General features: G+C 41.3%; 1 protein-coding gene across 1 annotated transcript; it reads right to left on the bottom strand.

Annotated features, from left to right (window-relative positions):
• Positions 1-13,148: 13,148 nt before the first annotated feature.
• LOC138670977 (keratin, type II cytoskeletal cochleal-like) lies at positions 13,149-18,523 on the bottom strand. Its single transcript, XM_069758805.1, has 9 exons — positions 18,002-18,523; positions 17,135-17,343; positions 16,989-17,049; positions 16,808-16,903; positions 16,036-16,200; positions 15,787-15,912; positions 15,081-15,301; positions 14,138-14,172; positions 13,149-14,043 (listed from the first exon to the last, which is right to left on the bottom strand). Exons 1-9 carry the CDS (start codon positions 18,470-18,472, stop codon positions 13,745-13,747), a joined length of 1,683 nt encoding a protein of 560 aa, XP_069614906.1. The 5' UTR covers positions 18,473-18,523; the 3' UTR covers positions 13,149-13,744.
• Between the last annotated feature and the right edge of the window lie 490 nt (positions 18,524-19,013).

Raw genomic sequence — 19,013 nt, 5'->3', positions numbered from 1 at the left:
CAGGCAAACCACCTATAAGTACTACGAATATACACCCTACATGTGCCGACGCTATGTGCCCATATAGAACAGATGACAGCAAATACAACGGCCGAAAACACAAGAGTAATATGAATCTCTTACCATGTGCTGTAAATGTATGCACGCTCCGCCACTCCTGATGAATATCAGTGGGGATGTGTGATGTTCCGCAAGTGCTGAGGTAAGTAAGGGAGCAGAGCGAATCTGCAGGTGGTAGCCGGAGGGTGGGCACACAGGAATGTGAGCGGACGAGACCGATATAGGGTGCCGCTGCTAAGTGCAGGGCCAGGGAACGTCCCGGCCGGAGGCGTCCCTGGTTGCACTTGGAAACAAAGATGGCCAACGCTGACAAGCAGCGTGTAACGTCACAGGCCTACAGCGCCTCACTAGGACCAAAAGACCTAGTGAGGCTCCGTAGGCCTGTGACGTCACACGCTGCTTGTCAGCGTCGGCCATCTTTGTTTAAACCTGTCAAAAACTGAACTCCTCGTGTTCTCTCCCTCTACTAACCAACCTTTGCCTGACATTGCCATCTCCGTGTGCGGTTCCACCATTACTCCAAAGCAACATGCCCGCTGCCTTGGGGTCATCCTTGATTCCGAGCTTTCATTCACCCCCCACATCCGATCACTGGCTCGCTCTTCTTATCTGCATCTCAAAAACATTTCTAGAATTCGCCCTTTTCTTACTTTCGACTCTGCAAAAACTCTTACTGTCTCACTTATTCATTCTCGTCTAGACTATTGTAACTCTCTACTAATCGGCCTCCCTCTTACCAAACTCTCCCCGCTCCAATCTGTCCTGAATGCAGCAGCCAGGATCATATTCCTCAGCAACCGTTACACCGATGCCTCTACCTTGTGCCAGTCATTACACTGGCTACCCATCCACTCCCGAATCCAGTACAAAACTACTACCCTCATCCACAAAGCACTCCATGGCTCAACACCACCCTACATCTCCTCTCTGGTCTCAGTCTACCACCCTACCCGTGCCCTCCGCTCCGCTAATGACCTCAGGTTAGCATCCTCAATAATCAGAACCTCCCACTCCTGTCTCCAAGACTTTACACGTGCTGCGCCGATTCTTTGGAATGCACTACCTAGGTTGATCCGATTAATCCCCAATCCCCACAGTTTTAAGCATGCCCTAAAAACTCATTTGTTCAGACTGGCCTACCGCTCCAATGCATTAACCTAACTATCCCTGTGTGGCCTATTAAAAAAAAACAACAACATAATCAGGTTCCTCGCATCATGTTCTCATACACTTTATGTAGTTAATAGCCCTCTGTGTCTGTACTGCTACATACTTAGGCAGTTAACTGGTTCATGCAGCGTTACATGAACACCTGAGCCTTACACTATGGCTGGTCCGAATAACTAAAGCAATTGTTACCATCCACCTCTCGTGTCTCCCCTTTTCCTCATAGTTTGTAAGCTTGCGAGCAGGGACCTCACTCCTCCTGGTATCTGTTTTGAACTGTGATCTCTGTTATGCTGTAATGTCTATTGTCTGTACAAGTCCCCTCAATAAGTTTTAAAGCGCTGCGGAATATGTTGACGCTATATAAATAAAAAATTATTATTATTATTATTATTGTTATTTGCTTTACTTACCAATGTACCCAGGTTGATTGCACCCCTGTGACCAGGCTCAGGTCACCTTAATAACCTAAGCGCGGTACCAGTTATTAGTATAGTTATTTTATTTTGCAATTTGTCCCGAGTACGCTATTACCCCTTATGTTGGGGTAGACCACTGTTTCGGTGCATGGCAGAGCTCGGAAGAGAAGGAGCACCATTTAACTTTTTCAACAAGAATTGGCTGGAATTGAGATCAGACGCCATGTCGCGATTGGAGAGCCCCTGATGTGCCTAAACAGTGGAAACCCCCCACAAGTGACTGCATTTTGGAAATTAGACCACGTAAGGAACTTATCTTAGTGTGTGGTGAGCACTTTGAATCCCTAAGGGCTTCACAGAAGTTTATATTGTAGAGCCGTAAAAATAAAAAAAAATATTTTTTTCACAAAAATAATCTTTTCGCTCCCAATTTTTTATTTTCCCAAGGGTAACAGGAGAAATTGGACCCCAAAAGTTGTTGTGCAATTTGTCCTGAGTACGCTAATACCTCATATGTGGGAGAAAACTACTGTTTATCTTCTTTGTGGGAACCTAGATACAATCCGGATGCTATACGGAACATTGATGTTCATGTAATCCCTCAGAATTTGTCATAGTATGCCTTGCAATCCAGAGTAATTTCAGTAGTTAGTAGAAAGCGATCTTAGAATTTTGGATCAGCAAACTAATAAGAGTGATCAATTTAATAATTTGTCGGCAAATCAATTTTTGGCCACTAAAGAATTGCAAAGTAATCTGAACATTTTAATTGGACAATCAGATAAGGGTGGATGTACAGTGGTATTGGATGTTGATTTGTACATTAATTTGGCACACAATATTCTTAATGATTTATCCACTTATCTGCCACTTTTGTCCGACCCTACTGCATCATACAAATCCAAATTACTCTGTCTGGTGCAGGACAGTATTCGGATTGGAGTTTTGAATTCTAAAATTGGTAAATGTTTAATTCCTGATCATCCTATTGTGTCTATCTTTCTTGGTCTTCCCAAAACCCATAAAAATGTTTTTCCTCCTCCCCTTCGTCTTATCATATCCAGCATCAGATTTTTAAATGAAAATTTGAGTTCTTGGGTCGATAGTCATCTGTATCCATTGGATTTTAGAACTCCAGGGTATCTCAAGGATACATCCTCTACTTTGACAGTGTTTAAAGATCTGTATTGGAAAGATAATTATTGTTTTTTTACATTTGACATAGTGAATCTTTATTCATCTGTTCCCCATTCTTTGGCTGGTTGAGCTGTGAGTTATAATTTGGATCGTTACAGCGATTATTCTATAGACTTCAAGTGCTACATTATCGGATCGCTCACATATCTGCTCAAGCATAATTTTTTCATTTTTGGGAAAAAGTTTTTCTACAAACCCTTGGTGCCCTCATGGGTTCGAAATTTTCCCCCTCTCTCTCAATTTTGTACATGGCTTGGTGGGAGGAACATTTTTTTTTAAACAATTCCAATCCTTTTATTGATGACATATATTGATTTGGCAGATATGTGGACGATCTGATTTTTATATGGCAGGGTTCTGCAGCGTATTTGGAAAAATTTCACATATATCTCAATGCTAATGATTTAAATCTATCTTTCACCATCAGCGGCATTGGCACAAAAAATTCCCTTTTTGGATGTATAGTTAACAGGGGATTTCATCTCACACAAGATACATACTTCAGTGTATAGAAAAAATAATTCAGGATATTCTTTGCTTCTTTCTTCTTCCAGTCATTCAATACATACTATCAAGGCGATCCCTTATGGTGAGTTCAACAGAACTAAAGGTTTATGCTCTAATCAAGACATTTTTTAAGCCATGTTGTTACCAAACATTTGATAGACAGAGGTTATAATTGTCATGATATTGGGGAAGCATTCAATAAGGTTTGTGGACAACATAGATCTCTTTCCTCTACTGGAGTTGTTTCCTCCATGGATACTGACTCCATTGTGAGATTTTCCACTCCCTACAGCCCCCAATTTCACTTAATAAAAAATATAGTGAAAAAATACCTGTGGTCAATCGGGATCATAAATTACATCAAATTACCAGGAATGGCTGCAGATATGTAGCAAGAAAAGGTTTTATCTTGGGTAATGCACTTTCTCCCAGTCTTCTTGGGCAACATTCAACTCCCAAATCTTGGTTGCCCACAACTGGCTTTTATAAGTGTGCTGGCAACCGTTGTAACTAGTGATGAGCGAGTATACTCGTTGCTCGGGTTTTCCCAAGCCCGCTCGGGTGACCTCCGAGTATTTGTTAGTGTTCAGAGATTTAGTTTTCAGCGCCGCAGCTGAATGATTTAGAGCTACTAGCCAGCCTAAGTACATGTGGGGTTGCCTGGTTGCTAGGGAATCCCCACATGTATTCAAGCTGGCTAGTAGCTGTAAATCATTCAGCTGTGGCGATGAAAACTAAATCTCCGAACACTAACAAATGCTAGGAGGTCACCCGAGCAACGAGTATACTCGCTCATCACTAGTTGTAACGTGTGCATTTACGCACTGGATAAAACTAAATCTATTAGTTCTTTTTCAGGTTTTTCACAGAATATTACGTCCTTTATGAATTGTGATACGCAATATGCAGGTTACTGCATTTGTTGACTGTCGTGCAATATGCAATATGCTGGTTGCACCACGCGGAGAATTAAGAAATGCATAGCAAAACATTTAGCCAACATTCAAAACAAGAATGGGTCTTTTTTCGGTGCTTCAAAACACTTTGTGAATATTCATCAGGGAGATGTCACACATTTTGCCTTTTATCCATTTGAGAAGATTTAGGCTATGTTCACACGTTGCGTCCTGTCCCTGCGGGTTCTCCCGCAGCGGATTTGATAAATCTGCAGGGCAAACCTGCTGCGGTTATCCCTGCAGATTTATCGCGGTTTGTCCTGCGGGTTCCGCTGCAGGATTTTACCCCTATTATTGATGCTGCATATGCAGCAATATGCAGCATCAATAGTATTGTTAAAAATAATAAAATCATGATATACTCACCCTCCGACATCCCGATCTCCTCGGCGCTGCAGGCGGCGGTCCGGTTCCAAAGATGCTGTGCGACCAGGACCTTCGTGACGTCACGGTCATGTGACATGTAACAGGTATGTCTATCCAGCCAGCTCCCCTGCGCTGTCTGTCTATGAAGTGCACATAATTACATCACCCAGCTTTCCACACAGACTTTCCTCTGCTCCTAGCATTCTCATGGTATGTCTATCCAGCCAGCTCCCCTGCGCTGTCTGTCTATGAAGTGCACATAATTACATCACCCAGCTTTCCACACAGACTTTCCTCTGCTCCTAGCATTCTCATGGTATGTCTATCCAGCCAGCTCCCCTGCGCTGTCTGTCTATGAAGTGCACATAATTACATCACCCAGCTTTCCACACAGACTTTCCTCTGCTCCTAGCATTCTCATGGTATGCTTTTCAGCTAACCCCAGCATACCCTGTGTTATTTATGACCTTGTTTACTGTGGCTTGATTGTATGCATCTGGTCCACCCTTAATTCTCTGACCAAGATGAGCAGAGACCACTCCTCTCTGCTTCACACCTGAACGCACTTAGTTTGCCATATATTGCATAGTATAAGTCTGCATAGACTTCAGTCTGCAGTGTGATCCCTTAGAAGTGTGTCCTTAAAAGTGTGGATTACAGTAGAATTAAAACCTGAATTGAACCAGAAGGGAACTGAAGGTAACTGGCCACAGTCTTTGAAAAGAATGTTTCTGTTTGTTTTCACTTTCACCCCTATAATCCTTCACTTTCTGCTACCTCCCCTGATCCCTACACCTAGTAAGGAACTGTTCATCTCCTCTTCAATCCTCCCCATCCACCTCACCTCCTCCTCCAAACTGTTCCTTAACATACAATCCTCTGTCTCCAAGCACAGACAGCCCCCTCAAGCCCTCTCCTGCTCCCACCTGCCAACACTCTCTCTGCTCCTTCTTACTGCTGGTGATATCTCTCCAAATCCTGGTCCTCCTCACCATATTCCCACAATCATTTCTACCTCCCATCCACGCTCTAGCACAAACTTCCGTAACCTCTCTAACCTAATACCCATTCACCCAGCCCCCGCTTCCCCAGTCCCACTAACGGGAGCTCTGTGGAACGCTCGCTCTGTCTGCAACAAGCTCTCCTACATCCATGATCTCTTTGTTACTACCAAACTTTCCTTCCTTGCCATCACCGAAACCTGGCTCACCCCCTCTGACTCAGTCTCCCCTGCTGCACTCTCTTACGGTGGCTTCCACCTTTCCCACACACCCCGCCCCAGCAGCAAACATGGCGGAGGAGTTGGTTTTCTCCTGTCAGATAACTGCTCCTTCACCCCAATCCCACTGCCACCCTCTGTTACCCTCCCTTCCTTTGAGGTGCACTCTATGCGCATCTATTCCCCCACCAACCTCCAACTGGCTGTCATTTACCGCCCCCCAGGGCCAGCCACCATCTTCTTTGACCACTTCACCACCTGGCTACTTCATTTCCTTTCTGCGGACATCCCCACTATCATCATGGGCGACTTCAACATACCCATTGACACTTCCCTCTCAGCTGCCACTAAACTTCTATCTCTCACTTCCTCCTTCAGCCTCACTCAATGGTCTTCTGCAGCCACTCACAAAGACGGTCACACACTGGACCTCATCTTCACCCGCCTCTGCTCTCTATCTAACCTCTCTAACTCACCTCTTCCACTCTCTGACCACAACTTTCTCACATTCTCATCTCTCTCCACTCCATGTCTACAATCCCCACCCCACAAACTTTCACACCCTCGCAGAAATATTAAACATCTTGACCTACATTCATTCTCTGAATCCCTCCTCCCCCTCACAGGCATAAGTTCCATACACAATGCGGATGACGCTGCTGCTCTATATAATACCACAATAGCTGTAGCTTTGGAATCTGCTGCCCCACTTACACATACCAAAGCTCGCAAAATCAACAGACAGCCCTGGCACACCAGCCTGACCAAAGAACTTAGGCGAGCTTCCAGAGCTGCTGAGCGCAGATGGAAAAGATCCCACTCTAACGAGCACTTCATCGCATTCAAACAGTCCCTCACTACTTTCAAGACCACACTTGCCACAGCTAAACAAACCTACTTCTCATCTCTCATATCCTCCCTCTCTCACAACCCTAAACAGTTATTCAACACCTTCAATTCTCTCCTCCGTCCCCCAGCACCTCCTCCCTCCCCACTTATCTCTGCTGAAGACTTTGCCTCATTTTTCAAGCAGAAGATTGATAGCATTAGAGACAGTTTTGGTCAACAACCCCCAGAGCTCTTCCTCCCGATTTCACAGCCCTCCACCTCCAAAACCAACTTCTCCACCATTACAGAAGATCAACTCTCCACTCTACTCTCAAGATCACATCTCACCACCTGTGCACTTGACCCACTCCCATCCCACCTCATCCCAAACCTCACCACAATCTTCATCCCAACCCTAACCCATCTCTTCAACTTATCTCTAACAACTGGTGTTTTCCCCTCAAGCTTTAAACATGCCTCCATCACACCTATCCTCAAAAAGCCCTCTCTTGACCCATCCTCTGTATCTAGCTATCGCCCTATATCACTTCTCCCCTATGCCTCCAAACTACTGGAACAACACGTTTACCTTGAACTGTCCTCCCATCTCTCTTCCTGCTCCCTCTTTGACCGCCTACAATCTGGCTTCTGGTCACACCATTCCACCGAAACTGCCCTAACTAAAGTCACCAATGACCTCTTAACCGCCAAGAGCAAGCGACACTACTCTGTCCTCCTCCTCCTCGACCTGTCGGCTGCCTTTGACACAGTGGACCATTCCCTATTATTACAAACCCTCTCATCCCTTGGCATCGCAGACTTGGCCCTATCCTGGATCTCATCATACCTAACAGACCGGACATTCAGCGTCTCCCACTCACACACCACCTCCTCACCTCGCCCTCTATCTGTCGGAGTCCCACAAGGTTCAGTCCTTGGGCCCTTGCTCTTCTCCATTTACACCTTTGGCCTGGGACAGCTCATAGAATCTCATGGCTTTCAGTATCACCTCTATGCTGACGACACACAGATCTACATCTCTGGACCAGATATCACCTCCCTTCTAACCAGAATCCCTCAATGTCTGTCCACTATTTCATCCTTCTTCTCCGCTAGATTTTTGAAACTTAACATGGACAAAACAGAATTCATCATCTTTCCCCCATCTCACGCGACCCCCCCAACGAACCTATCAATTACAGTAAATGGCTGCCCACTCTCCCCAGTCCCACAAGCTCGCTGCCTCGGGGTAATCCTTGACGCTGATCTCTCCTTCAAACCACATATCCAAGCCCTTTCCACTTCCTGCCGACTGCAACTCAAAAATATTTCACGAATCCGTTCATTCCTCAACCATGAATCTGCAAAAACCCTAGTCCATGCCCTCATCATCTCTCGCCTTGACTACTGCAACCTCCTGCTCTGTGGCCTCCCCGCTAACACTCTCGCACCCCTCCAATCTATTCTAAACTCTGCTGCCCGACTAATCCACCTGTCCCCCCGCTATTCCCCGGCCTCTCCCCTCTGTCAATCCCTTCACTGGCTCCCCATTGCCCAGAGACTCCACTACAAAACCCTAACCATGACGTACAAAGCCATCCACAACCTGTCTCCTCCATACATCTGTGACCTCGTCTCCCGGTACTTACCTACCCGCAACCTCCGATCCTCACAAGATCTCCTACTCTACTCCCCTCTTATCTCCTCTTCCCACAATCGTATACAAGATTTCTCTCGCGTATCACCCCTACTCTGGAACCCTCTACCACAACACATCAGACTCTCGCCTACCATCGAAACCTTCAAAAAGAACCTGAAGACCCACCTCTTCAGACAAGCCTACAACCTGCAGCTACCACCGATTGACCAAACCGCTGCATGACCATCTCTACCCTCACCTACTGTATTCTCACCCATCCCTTGTAGATTGTGAGCCCTCGCGGGCAGGGTCCTCATTCCTCCTGTACCAGTTATGACTTGTATTGTCTAAGATTATTGTACTTGTTTTCATTATGTATACCCCTCCTCACATGTAAAGCGCCATGGAATAAATGGCGCTATAACAATAAATAATAATAATAATAATAATAATAGCAAACCTGAGACCGGACGGCCACGTGCAGCGCTGAGACTTCAGAGGGTGAGTATATCATTATTTTTTATTTTAATTTTTTTTTTTTACTCAAATATGGTTCCCGGAGCCTGGAGGAGAGTCTCCTCTCCTCCACCCTGGGCACCACCTGCACATTATCCGCTTACTTCCCGCAAAGTGGGCACAGCCCCATGCGGGAAGTAAGCGGATCAATGCATTTCTATGGGTGCAGAATCGCTGCGATTCTGCACCAAAGAAGTGACATGCTGCGGATTGTAAACCGCTGCATTCCCGCGCGGTTTTTCCCGCAGCATGTGCACAGCGGTTTGCGGTTTCCATAGGGTTTATACAGTATGTTACTGTAAATGCTATGGAAACTGCTATAGACCTGCAGCTGCAAAATCGCTGCGGTTCCGCGGTAAAAACCGCAATGTGTGAACATAGCCTTACAATTCTATTCGGGATGGAAACAAACAGAAATTATTGACCACAAGGGAGGCTTTTTGGATCCTAAAGTTGGACGTGAGATATCAGAAGGGCCTGAACTCAAGAAACTATTTATTTTATATTTATTGATACATTTCTTTCATTGTTGATATTCAGTGCTGTGTATCCACAGTTTGTGCATATGTAATTAATGATTTGTTATTTGTGATTGGTTCAGACTGGCCTACCGCCTCAACGCATTAACCTAATTATCCCTGTGTGGCCCATTCATATGTTAAACCAATATCAGGTTCCTCGCATCATGTTCTCATACAATTTATGCAGTTAATAGCCCTCTGTGTCTGTACTGCTACATACTTAGGCTGTTAACTGGTTCATGCAGCTTTACATGGCATGTCCGAACAACTAAAGCAATTGTTACCATCCACCTCTCGTGTCTCCCCTTTTCCTCATAGTTGGTAAGCTTGCGAGCAGGGCCCTCATTCCTCTTGGTATCTATTTTAAACTGTGATTTCTGTTATGCTGTAATGTCTATTGTCTGTACAAGTCCCCTCTATAATTTGTAAAGCGCTGCGGAATATGTTGGCGCTATATAAATAAAATTATTATTATTATTATTGGTTCTTCGTTTATATTTATTCCGGCTATGATTTTAATTGTATATCCTATGACAAAGGGTCAGGTTTTTCATGTTTTTAATATGGCTTGTCATGCATGAATAAATTTTTTCCATTTTTCATCAGTCGTGTATTGCTGCCTCTTTCTTTTTACTCTCATCATAGTACAAGCAATCTTGCTGATCGCAGCGAGAAGAGGTGAACTCAGGAGCGGTGCCTTTGCAATGGATAAATAAAATAAAACAATGACATGGGGTCGCCTCTATTTTTGCTAACCAGTGCAGGGAAACATGACAGCTGCTTTAATTGGATTTGAGTCTGGTGGTTTCATTGTCAATGAATTGTGGGGTTGATGTCAGTAAGCTTTGTAATGTCAGCTGACATCAAGCCCAGGGGTTAGTAATAGAGAGGCGTCTTTAAGATGCTCCCATTACTAACCTCGTAGTGAAAATTAAATAAAGACACAAACAGAAAAAGGTCCTTTAATTGAAATAAACGCACAGAAAAAATCCTTTATTTGAAATAAACACTCCCCACCCTCATTCACCCATTTATTACTGTAAAATTAAAAGTAATAAAACACCATCACCTGTCCTCTAATAATCTATTTGTCCCACAAAGAGTCCAATACTGCTTAATCTTAATTGCATGGCTGAGCAGTGGCATAATGCGACCACTCAGCCATGAATCCAAGAGACAATGAGCTGAGCCTGAGAACCGCTGCCTGTGACCAGCAGTAACGTCAATGACGTCACCATAGATCACTGAAGCTGCACTCTCAGGCTCAGCTTGATGCATGACCATAGTTCCTGTCCTTGGGGCGGATCCTCTTTCTCCATGGTGATGTCGTGGGGAAGGGAAAAATATGTGTAATTGGATTAACAATAGTGATGAGCGAATATACTCGTTACTCAAGATTTCTCTAGCATGCTCGGGGGTCCTCCGAGTATTTTTTAGTGCTCGGAGATTTAGTTTTTCTTGCCGCAGCTGAATGATTTACATCTGTTAACATAAGTACACGTGGGGATTCCCTAGCAACCAGGCAAACCCCACATGTACTTATGCTGGCTAACAGATGTAAATCATTCAGCTGCGGCAATGAAAAACTAAATCTCCGAGCACTAAAAAATACTCAGAGGACACCCAAGCATGCTCGAGAAATCTCGAGTAACGTAACGAGTATATTCGCTCATCTAACAACTGTGTAAGTGACAAGAAATTGAGTGTGATTATTAATAGGACACTCTCAGACTAGATCCCAGTTAACAGTGAATTATGCTGTGGAATATGTTGGCGCTATATAAATAAAGATTATTGTTATTATAGTTATTACCACAGGGATCATTATTGGGCCCTCTACTTTTTAACAATTCATTAATGACCTCGTAGGGGCATACAGAGTAGAATATCAATATTTGCAAATTATACTAAATTCTACAAGGTAATCAAGACAGAGAAAGATAATTTAATATTTTAATATTACACAAAGATTTATTGTCACGAGTGTGTCACGTCCTCTTGGGAGATCTGGGGTTCGAAGATCACTACGTATGGTGAATCGCAGATCTTCCATTTAACCTGTGTGTTTGTTTCCCATATTAAATGGATTTGGTTTAATTTGTTGCTTAAGAAGTTAATGACCCTTTCTATGCTGGTTAGAAGCATGCACCTCCATTTCAGCTGCCTCTGATCTGGTCATTACCTCTCCCTATAAAACCTGGCCAGATTTTCTCTTCCTTGTAAGTGAAAGATTTGCATCCTAGCTTCTTGGAGATGCTGTGCTGAATTGGAGATCATTGTTGCTACTGGAGATTGTTGCGTTCTGCTTTTGGATGTATGCTTTCCTCTTTGTCCTATTCCCATTTGGTTGGTACATTCCTACATTTCCTTTTATACCACTCTACCTTTGCTTTCTGTTATCCTTGTCCGTCTTATGTGTTGATACACTAGCATTTCTGTCCCTGGTCTCCTGTGGAGGGGGAGGGTATACCTTAGGGAAAAACAGGAGAACAGTATGGCTGGTGGCCCAAAGCTTCTCACATTTAGAGGTACTTTTGGTACAAACAATCACAGAGTGACATTTATCTAAGCTGGAGGCTTTAGCTGAAAAATGGCAATTGAAGATTAATGAAGATAAATACAAGGTCACACACTTGAACAAAAGAAATAAAATGTATAATTGTGTACTAAATGAAAAAGCACTGGGTACAAATGTCACTGAAAAAGGCTTGGGTGTATGTGTGGACCACAAACTCAACTTCACTGACAGGATGCTTTAAGCGAGGCTTAGATGCTCATGACAAGAGCAATGTTTTGCCTGTATACAAGACACTAGTGTGGCCACACTTAGAATAATGTGTACAGTTTCACTATTGAAAGGACATAGCTAAACTAGAGCGGGTACGAACAAGAGCAACCAAGGATATTAATTGAATGTCTTGACTGCAATACCCATATAGGTCATCAAACTTCAGGTTATTCAGTTCAGAAAAATGAATGTTTAGGGGAAATCTCTTTGCAATGTATAAATATATGAAGGGACAGTACAGAGATCTTTCTAATGATCTTTTTACACCTAGGTCTGCAACTGTGACAAGGAGGTATCGTCTACATCTAGGGCAGTGTTCCCCAACTTAGGTCCTCAAGAGCCACCAACAGGTCATGTTTTCAGTATTTCCTTAGTATTGCACAGTGATAATTGCATCACCTACACAGGCAATAACTCAATCACCCGTGCAATACTCAGGAAATCCTGAAAACATGACCTGTTGGTGGTTCTTGAGGACCAGAGTTGGGGAAAACTGATCTAGGGGAACAAAGGTTTAATCATTTTCACTAATTGTAATTCTTTATTTCAAGAGCCGTGAGATTATGGAACTTTCTGTCACATGATGTTGTAAAGGTCGATTCACTAAAAAAGTTCACGGAGGGCCTTGATGACTTTCTTAAAAAATAGAATATTACAGGTAATGAGTACTAGTTTATGTGATATTTCATTGATCCAGGGAATTAGTTTGATTTCTGTATGCTTAGATTAACATGTTAGGGATTAGATTGAAATCGATGGACTTAAACCTTAAAATCTATGAAACTATGAAGCTTTTAGTGAAGAAAAAAGCTTATTTTTCTATTTCTTTGATAAGATATACTACAAAGACTTTTTATTCCCTTGCACTATTGATTTATGCACACTGTTGGAAAAACCATTTAAGAAAAAAGCATTGATCTCTCCTTGGATACAAATTATACAATGACTGAAACACAACACAAAGATGATATTCATGAAGTAAAGTTTATTGAACTGAAATAAAAAGAGAACCTTGTACAGAAGCTATAAAGTAATAGTTAAAGCAATGAGATATGCCACTGGCGAAAAGGTAAGGAATCACAACTTAAAGGAATACTGTGTCACATATTTACACTTGCTAGTCATCATTTGTTGGATTAAAATAAATATCAGGACTAGACAATTCTTTTCTACATTTACAAACTGTGAAGACATTTAGAATTAAATATCATGATCTATGCAATTTTCATGGTTCCTTATCAACCCATTCCAATGTGAGTCTAATTTGTGTTGAAAATATAAATAATTTGTAAATACAGGTATATTAAATTTAGTTTTTGCTTTTTTAACTGTTTCCATAGTTTATAAATATGTCACTTGTGCAGAATTAACACATCAATATGAAACAATAAAGGTATATTGTCATCATCCATTAAATAGTATGCTTGTAATTTGCATTATTAGTCATGTCATGTATTGATTATGGTTAAACAGGCATGTAGGCAAAGGTAGCACGATATGCGAGTACGCAAGAACAAAGCCAGTCGGAAATACTTTTCAATCAGTTGAAGACATTATGAGATTACATTTTTCTGGAACTTGATGAGGTAGATCTAGTTGTGGTCACAGTTGTGCTGCTTCCAGAGGTATATCCGGATCCGGTACTGTAACTTCTGTTGACATTTCCACTACTAGAGTTAAAATTGTTTCCACCACTCAAGCGGTTGCTGCTCACTCCTGCACTGCCACTGGCTCCACCACTTACTCCACCACTGGCTCCACCACTGACACCACCACTGATACCACCAGAGCTCATTCCTCCATCATGGTAAAAGCCACCTCCGTTACAGTTGGAACCTCCCATGGTAGATGTAACAACAGCTGTAAGTAAAAGATAGCAGGAGTGTTACATATTAAATACTATGGATGATAACAGCAATAATTAATAAAGATTGCTTGATATTATAATACTTACATATCTTAACGGGTCCAGCACATTCTCCAGAAATCCTACAAAATAATTAAATTAAATTAAAAAGTTTCTAAAGTTTTATGTTAAAGGTAATATGTTAGCACATTTCAGGCTGCCAATTTACTAATCCCACTGAATCATTTACACTTACGCAAGTGACCATTTGTAGCAGTAGGAAAGCAGGAAAAAAATAAACTTAAATTTTGCCTCACATCACACGAAAGTAGATGGTAAGGGTCCATTGGGTGTTATCTCACCAGTATCCTTGATTTTCAATACTTTAGCTCTCTCCTCTTTCAACTTGACTGATTGGTGCAGGGTTCCCTTATGTCAACATTATTGGCATTGAAACCCTGTGACTGTTCCGTGCATTCCAGGGGGTAGAGGTGCATGTCTAGAACGTCATTGAGGCTGTTGTCCAGGAAAAGTTGATGCACATACGCCACCCCCGGAATGCACCTAGTGATATGTAAACTGGTTGCCTCCATTTTAATTCTTATCTGTGTGCCTTTAAAAAAAATAGGCAGTCACACTGGCAGGTTGTTTCATTAGAATTTGCACCTGTGTTGCCTCTGCCTTTGTCATGGGTCACTGCTGCGTCCTGCAGTGCTTTGGTTGATGTTGGTAAATATAGCTGCTTTTTTTATATAATTTTTTTTTAGTTTAAAAGCCTGAAATATGCTGACAAACTCTAATGATCTCAAAACCATACTAATATACAAGGTACATAATAAATGTTTTTTTTTTAAATTAAAGCTTTGCAAATTTGCCAAGTTACCAATAAATCTTTAAGACAGAAAATAAAGGATAATTGCAGTTATGTGAATATGTCATACTAAAATTATCTCTTGATGATATGTGTATTAATTAGGTCAACTGAATAAGTCAATTGTTTTCTCTTGTTTTTGAGATTTTTCTTTTAAAACTATATTCATTGTATTTGTACCTGCACTCTTCTCCTTCCAGCAGTTTCCTGTAGGTGGCGATCTCAAGATCCAGGGCCAGTTTGACATTCATCAGCTCCTGGTATTCTTTCAGTTGGCGAGCCATGTCCTGCTTGGCCTTCTGAAGAGCTTCCTCCAGATCAATCAGTTTATCCTTAGCATCTTTGATAGCCATCTCTCCACGATCCTCAGCTTCTGCTATGGCAGACTCTAGTTTGGCTCTCTAAAAAACATAAATGTTACTGTATAAACATAGCAGTGCTTTCATTGACATATGTGTAAGGCTACGTTCACATTGGTATGTTTAACATAGGGGACGCGTGCGTTGTTTTGGTGGCGTTTTTCGCCACGTGCGTCATTTCCGACGCTAGCGTCGGACGCAAGAAAACGCTACATTGTAGCATTTTCTGTGCGTCCGATTTTTGTCAAAAACGACGCACGCGACGCAAAACGCGCGCCGACGCAGGGCGGCGCAACGCTAGTGTGAACCTAGCCTAATATGTGTATTCTTCTGACAGTACTATATTCAGCATTTGCATTCAACTGTGACCATAATCCTTGATCAAGCCCCAGAATTCCTAAAATACATGTAAATTATACAGATATAAACTACCAAATTTTAGAAATGCAAAAAATTAGAAACATGAATGTAGCTAACTGTAATTTAATAGGCCATCATCTCATTTATCTAACCTATTAATGATTTACCTGAGCCTTTGCATTTTCAATCTCGGCTTTGAGCTTGTTCACTATTCTGTTGAGATCTGCAATTTCATTCTTGGTGTTTCTCAGGTCATCTCCATGCTTTCCTGCTGTATTCTGTAGTTCTTCATACTGGAGAAATGTAAAAAAGATTTTCAGCATTTCAGTGGAAACGATGCACTAGTAGTCTACAATCGTTTGCCTCGAATTCTACTCCACCGACTGAAATGGTAGGTTTCTTCAGTCTGCACTTACTTTTGATTGATACCAGGATTCAGCCTCAGCTCTACTGTTCCTGGCAATCTCTTCATATTGGCCTTTGACCTCAGCGATGATGCCATCCATATCTAGATCTCGGCTGTTGTCCATTGACACAATAACTGAAGTGTCGGAGATCTGATTTTCAAGTTCAGTTATTTCCTGTAAAATTCATAAGGAAAACAAAAGAAAATGAAAAATGTCAGTAATATACCACAAAACATATTTGAGACTCTCAAATTTGCACTGAAAGGGGTTTCCCAAAGAATGTGAAAGATGGATATGATATTATAGATTTTAAATTCTGTAAGAGGAAATCTGGTCCAGATTATGTACTGTACATCTTAAATTGGTAGTCTTTTGGAGCTGTCTTTGTTCATAGTGAAACCTCTACAAACCACCCACAATTGCTCGGAAAAAGATCTGGATTAATGGGCCTTTCTAAACTGAGAGCCAATGTAAAAGAAAAATTGTGTAAACTGTCACAGAAAAATTGATCTAGATCATGAATATATCTCTTGAAAGCATGCTTTTTTGGTGAGATTTCATCATGGTGCAAATTATTGTAGTATAATGTAGAAATACATATAAGTAAAGTTCTGTGTGAAATTCTATATAGCCCTACCAAATAAAATGTATTAGGCCAAAGAACCTTTTTCAAAATACAAAAATAATGACCTGATTTGCGAAGGTTTCGCAAGTAGCTACAGCTCACTGTATATTAAAGAAGCCAATAAAAAGCTTAGTGTCTCCACAAATAATAACTTACCATTTCATAAATAGCTCTAGAGAAGTTGATCTCATCAGTCAAAGAATCAACCCTTGACTGTAGGTCAGTTTTGTTCATAAATGCTGCGTCCACATCCTGTAAATTATAAGGTACATTGTGTTACCCAACCTGTACTAATAAACTTTTTTCACTGCCACAGAAATTGTGTATGCCGTCTCACCTTTTTCAATACTACAAACTGATTTTCTGCTGCTGTGCGCTTGTTCAGTTCATCTTCATACCTACAGATAAAGGGACAACAAGCCATTGTGAATGACTTACTCGTTATTATGGAAGTATAGATGAAATATTGAAATAAAATCATACTTTTTCTTGAAGTCTTCCAACAAATCTTCCATGTTCCTCTTCTCTCCTTCTAGACGCAACTTTTCACTTTGAAAGGAATCCAACTGCCTTCTGAGGTTAGATATGTAGGACTCGAAAAGAGGTTCTACGTTGCTTTTTGCTGTTTTTTGTTCTTGCAGGAAAGCCCATTTGGTTTCCAGCATTTTATTTTGCTGTTCTAAAAATCGCACCTACAAAATTCAATTTATATGTTGGTATTATGGTATATGTTTTTTGGAGAAACCATCGCAATAGTAAATTATTAAAAACAATGTAGAGAATTGAACTGAAAAAAAAAAATAATAGTCGTAAAATTCTAATTATTGGCACTAGTTTTGGTTTCACAGAAGAAACTATTGATTGGTAAGAAAAAAAAAGTACAATGTATTATGTATGAAAGAACAGGTGCAAACAAAAAAATAATCTTTTTTTAGGGACCTCTATAAATGAAAAGGGAAAAAGTACATAACACAATAAATAAGCAAATTCAATAAACATGCCTAAATGAGTGACAGACTGGTACAGAGGAAGGGAAGACCCTGCCCACGAGGGCTTGCAATCTAGTAAGGAAGGGGGGAGAAGACAGTAGGAGACTGAATACAGTTACAGAAGTCATATGCATACTACTGTGAACTGAAGCATGACAGAACGTTCTACAGAGGTGCTAGTCATCGTAGACTAAAGTTTGATAGTGAATAATCTATCATTTTTATAATCTATCATTTCTCTATTTTCTGCTTGGAAGTTGTAGGCCCATCTGAACAAATTCTGTTTCCACAGTTCTATAATTTAGTTGCACTACTTATTTCTATCATGTGTCTCGTACTTGTGGGTGTAGGATGAACATACCTTGTCAATAAAGGAAGCGAATTTGTTGTTCAGAGTCTTGATCTGTTCCTTTTCCTCTTTTCGTACTTTCTGGATATTTGGATCAATCTCCAAATTTAAGGGGGTGAGAAGACTTTCATTTACAGTAACATTTGTAATGTTTCCATATCCACCATTCCCAAAGCCAGATCCACCAAAGCCTGAGCCTCCATATCCTGCTCCACCAAAGCCTGCACCTCCCGGTCTGCCAAAGCCAGCTCCAGACGAGCCATATCCAGAACCCATACCAGCGCCCCCATAGCCACCCATTCCAGCATTACAACTTGCAACAGAGATTTTTCTTGCTCCTCCAGCATTATAGGCACTTCTGCTGTACTGGGACTGCATCCTTGAGCCACTATTGCTTCTTGGAGAGCTCAAATGGCTCCTGTTCCCATTCCTTGGCATAGAAGAAGAGCTGAAATTTCTGAATGCAGAGTTACAGTGAGCCATGACAGGAAAGGATAGATGAGGCTAACTGCGGTGGAAGCTTGGGAGAGCAGTTCTGAAGTGAAGGCAACATCAGCTTTTATACACAGGTAATGGGTATGGTAGCATTCTACAACATAAAAATAACCTATAATTGCAGTTTTATTGTCATAAAGCGCTGGCATGGCATTTCATAGTACTATTATTGACAGAAAAAGAAATAACTACACACCTTCTAAATTGCAAACAAATTTACAGTTGGTTATTTTGCCACCTGTAAATCAAGACCTTATTTTTTTAACATTTTAAAAGAATAATTAAAACATAATAGTAACAATGTGTAATTAACAGCTTCATAAATGTTGCCTTGTGTCGTCTCACCTTGTTATTTTCATGTTTTCTTTTTGTCTCATATAACACTATGGTTAAAAATCTTACATAAACCTATTTTTATTTTTTTATAATGGCTCATAAAATATTATGTCCGTTTTCAGGATTGCTGTTTTTAATTTTTGCACAGGAGTTTGATTTACAGGGGTTTTTGTACAAAAAGACATTAAAGATG

Source organism: Ranitomeya imitator, chromosome 3 (genome assembly GCF_032444005.1).
Source record: "Ranitomeya imitator isolate aRanImi1 chromosome 3, aRanImi1.pri, whole genome shotgun sequence".
Taxonomy (NCBI): Eukaryota; Metazoa; Chordata; class Amphibia; order Anura; family Dendrobatidae; genus Ranitomeya; species Ranitomeya imitator.
The sequence above is the reverse complement of the archived record's forward strand: the minus strand, read 5'-3'. Positions and strand labels throughout refer to the sequence as shown.

What these genes read in the sequence shown, in the direction of transcription:
- LOC138670977 (XM_069758805.1), bottom strand. Translation starts at nt 18,472, where the DNA reads ATGGCTCACTGTAACTCTGCATTCAGAAATTTCAGCTCTTCTTCTATG. An exon ending in AGTTTGTAGTATTGAAAAAG is followed by an intron (nt 16,904 to 16,988) that starts GTGAGACGGCAT and finishes TATAATTTACAG; the next exon opens with GATGTGGACGCAGCATTTAT. An exon ending in TTGAAAATGCAAAGGCTCAG is followed by an intron (nt 15,302 to 15,786) that starts GTAAATCATTAA and finishes TATGTTTTTTAG; the next exon opens with AGAGCCAAACTAGAGTCTGC.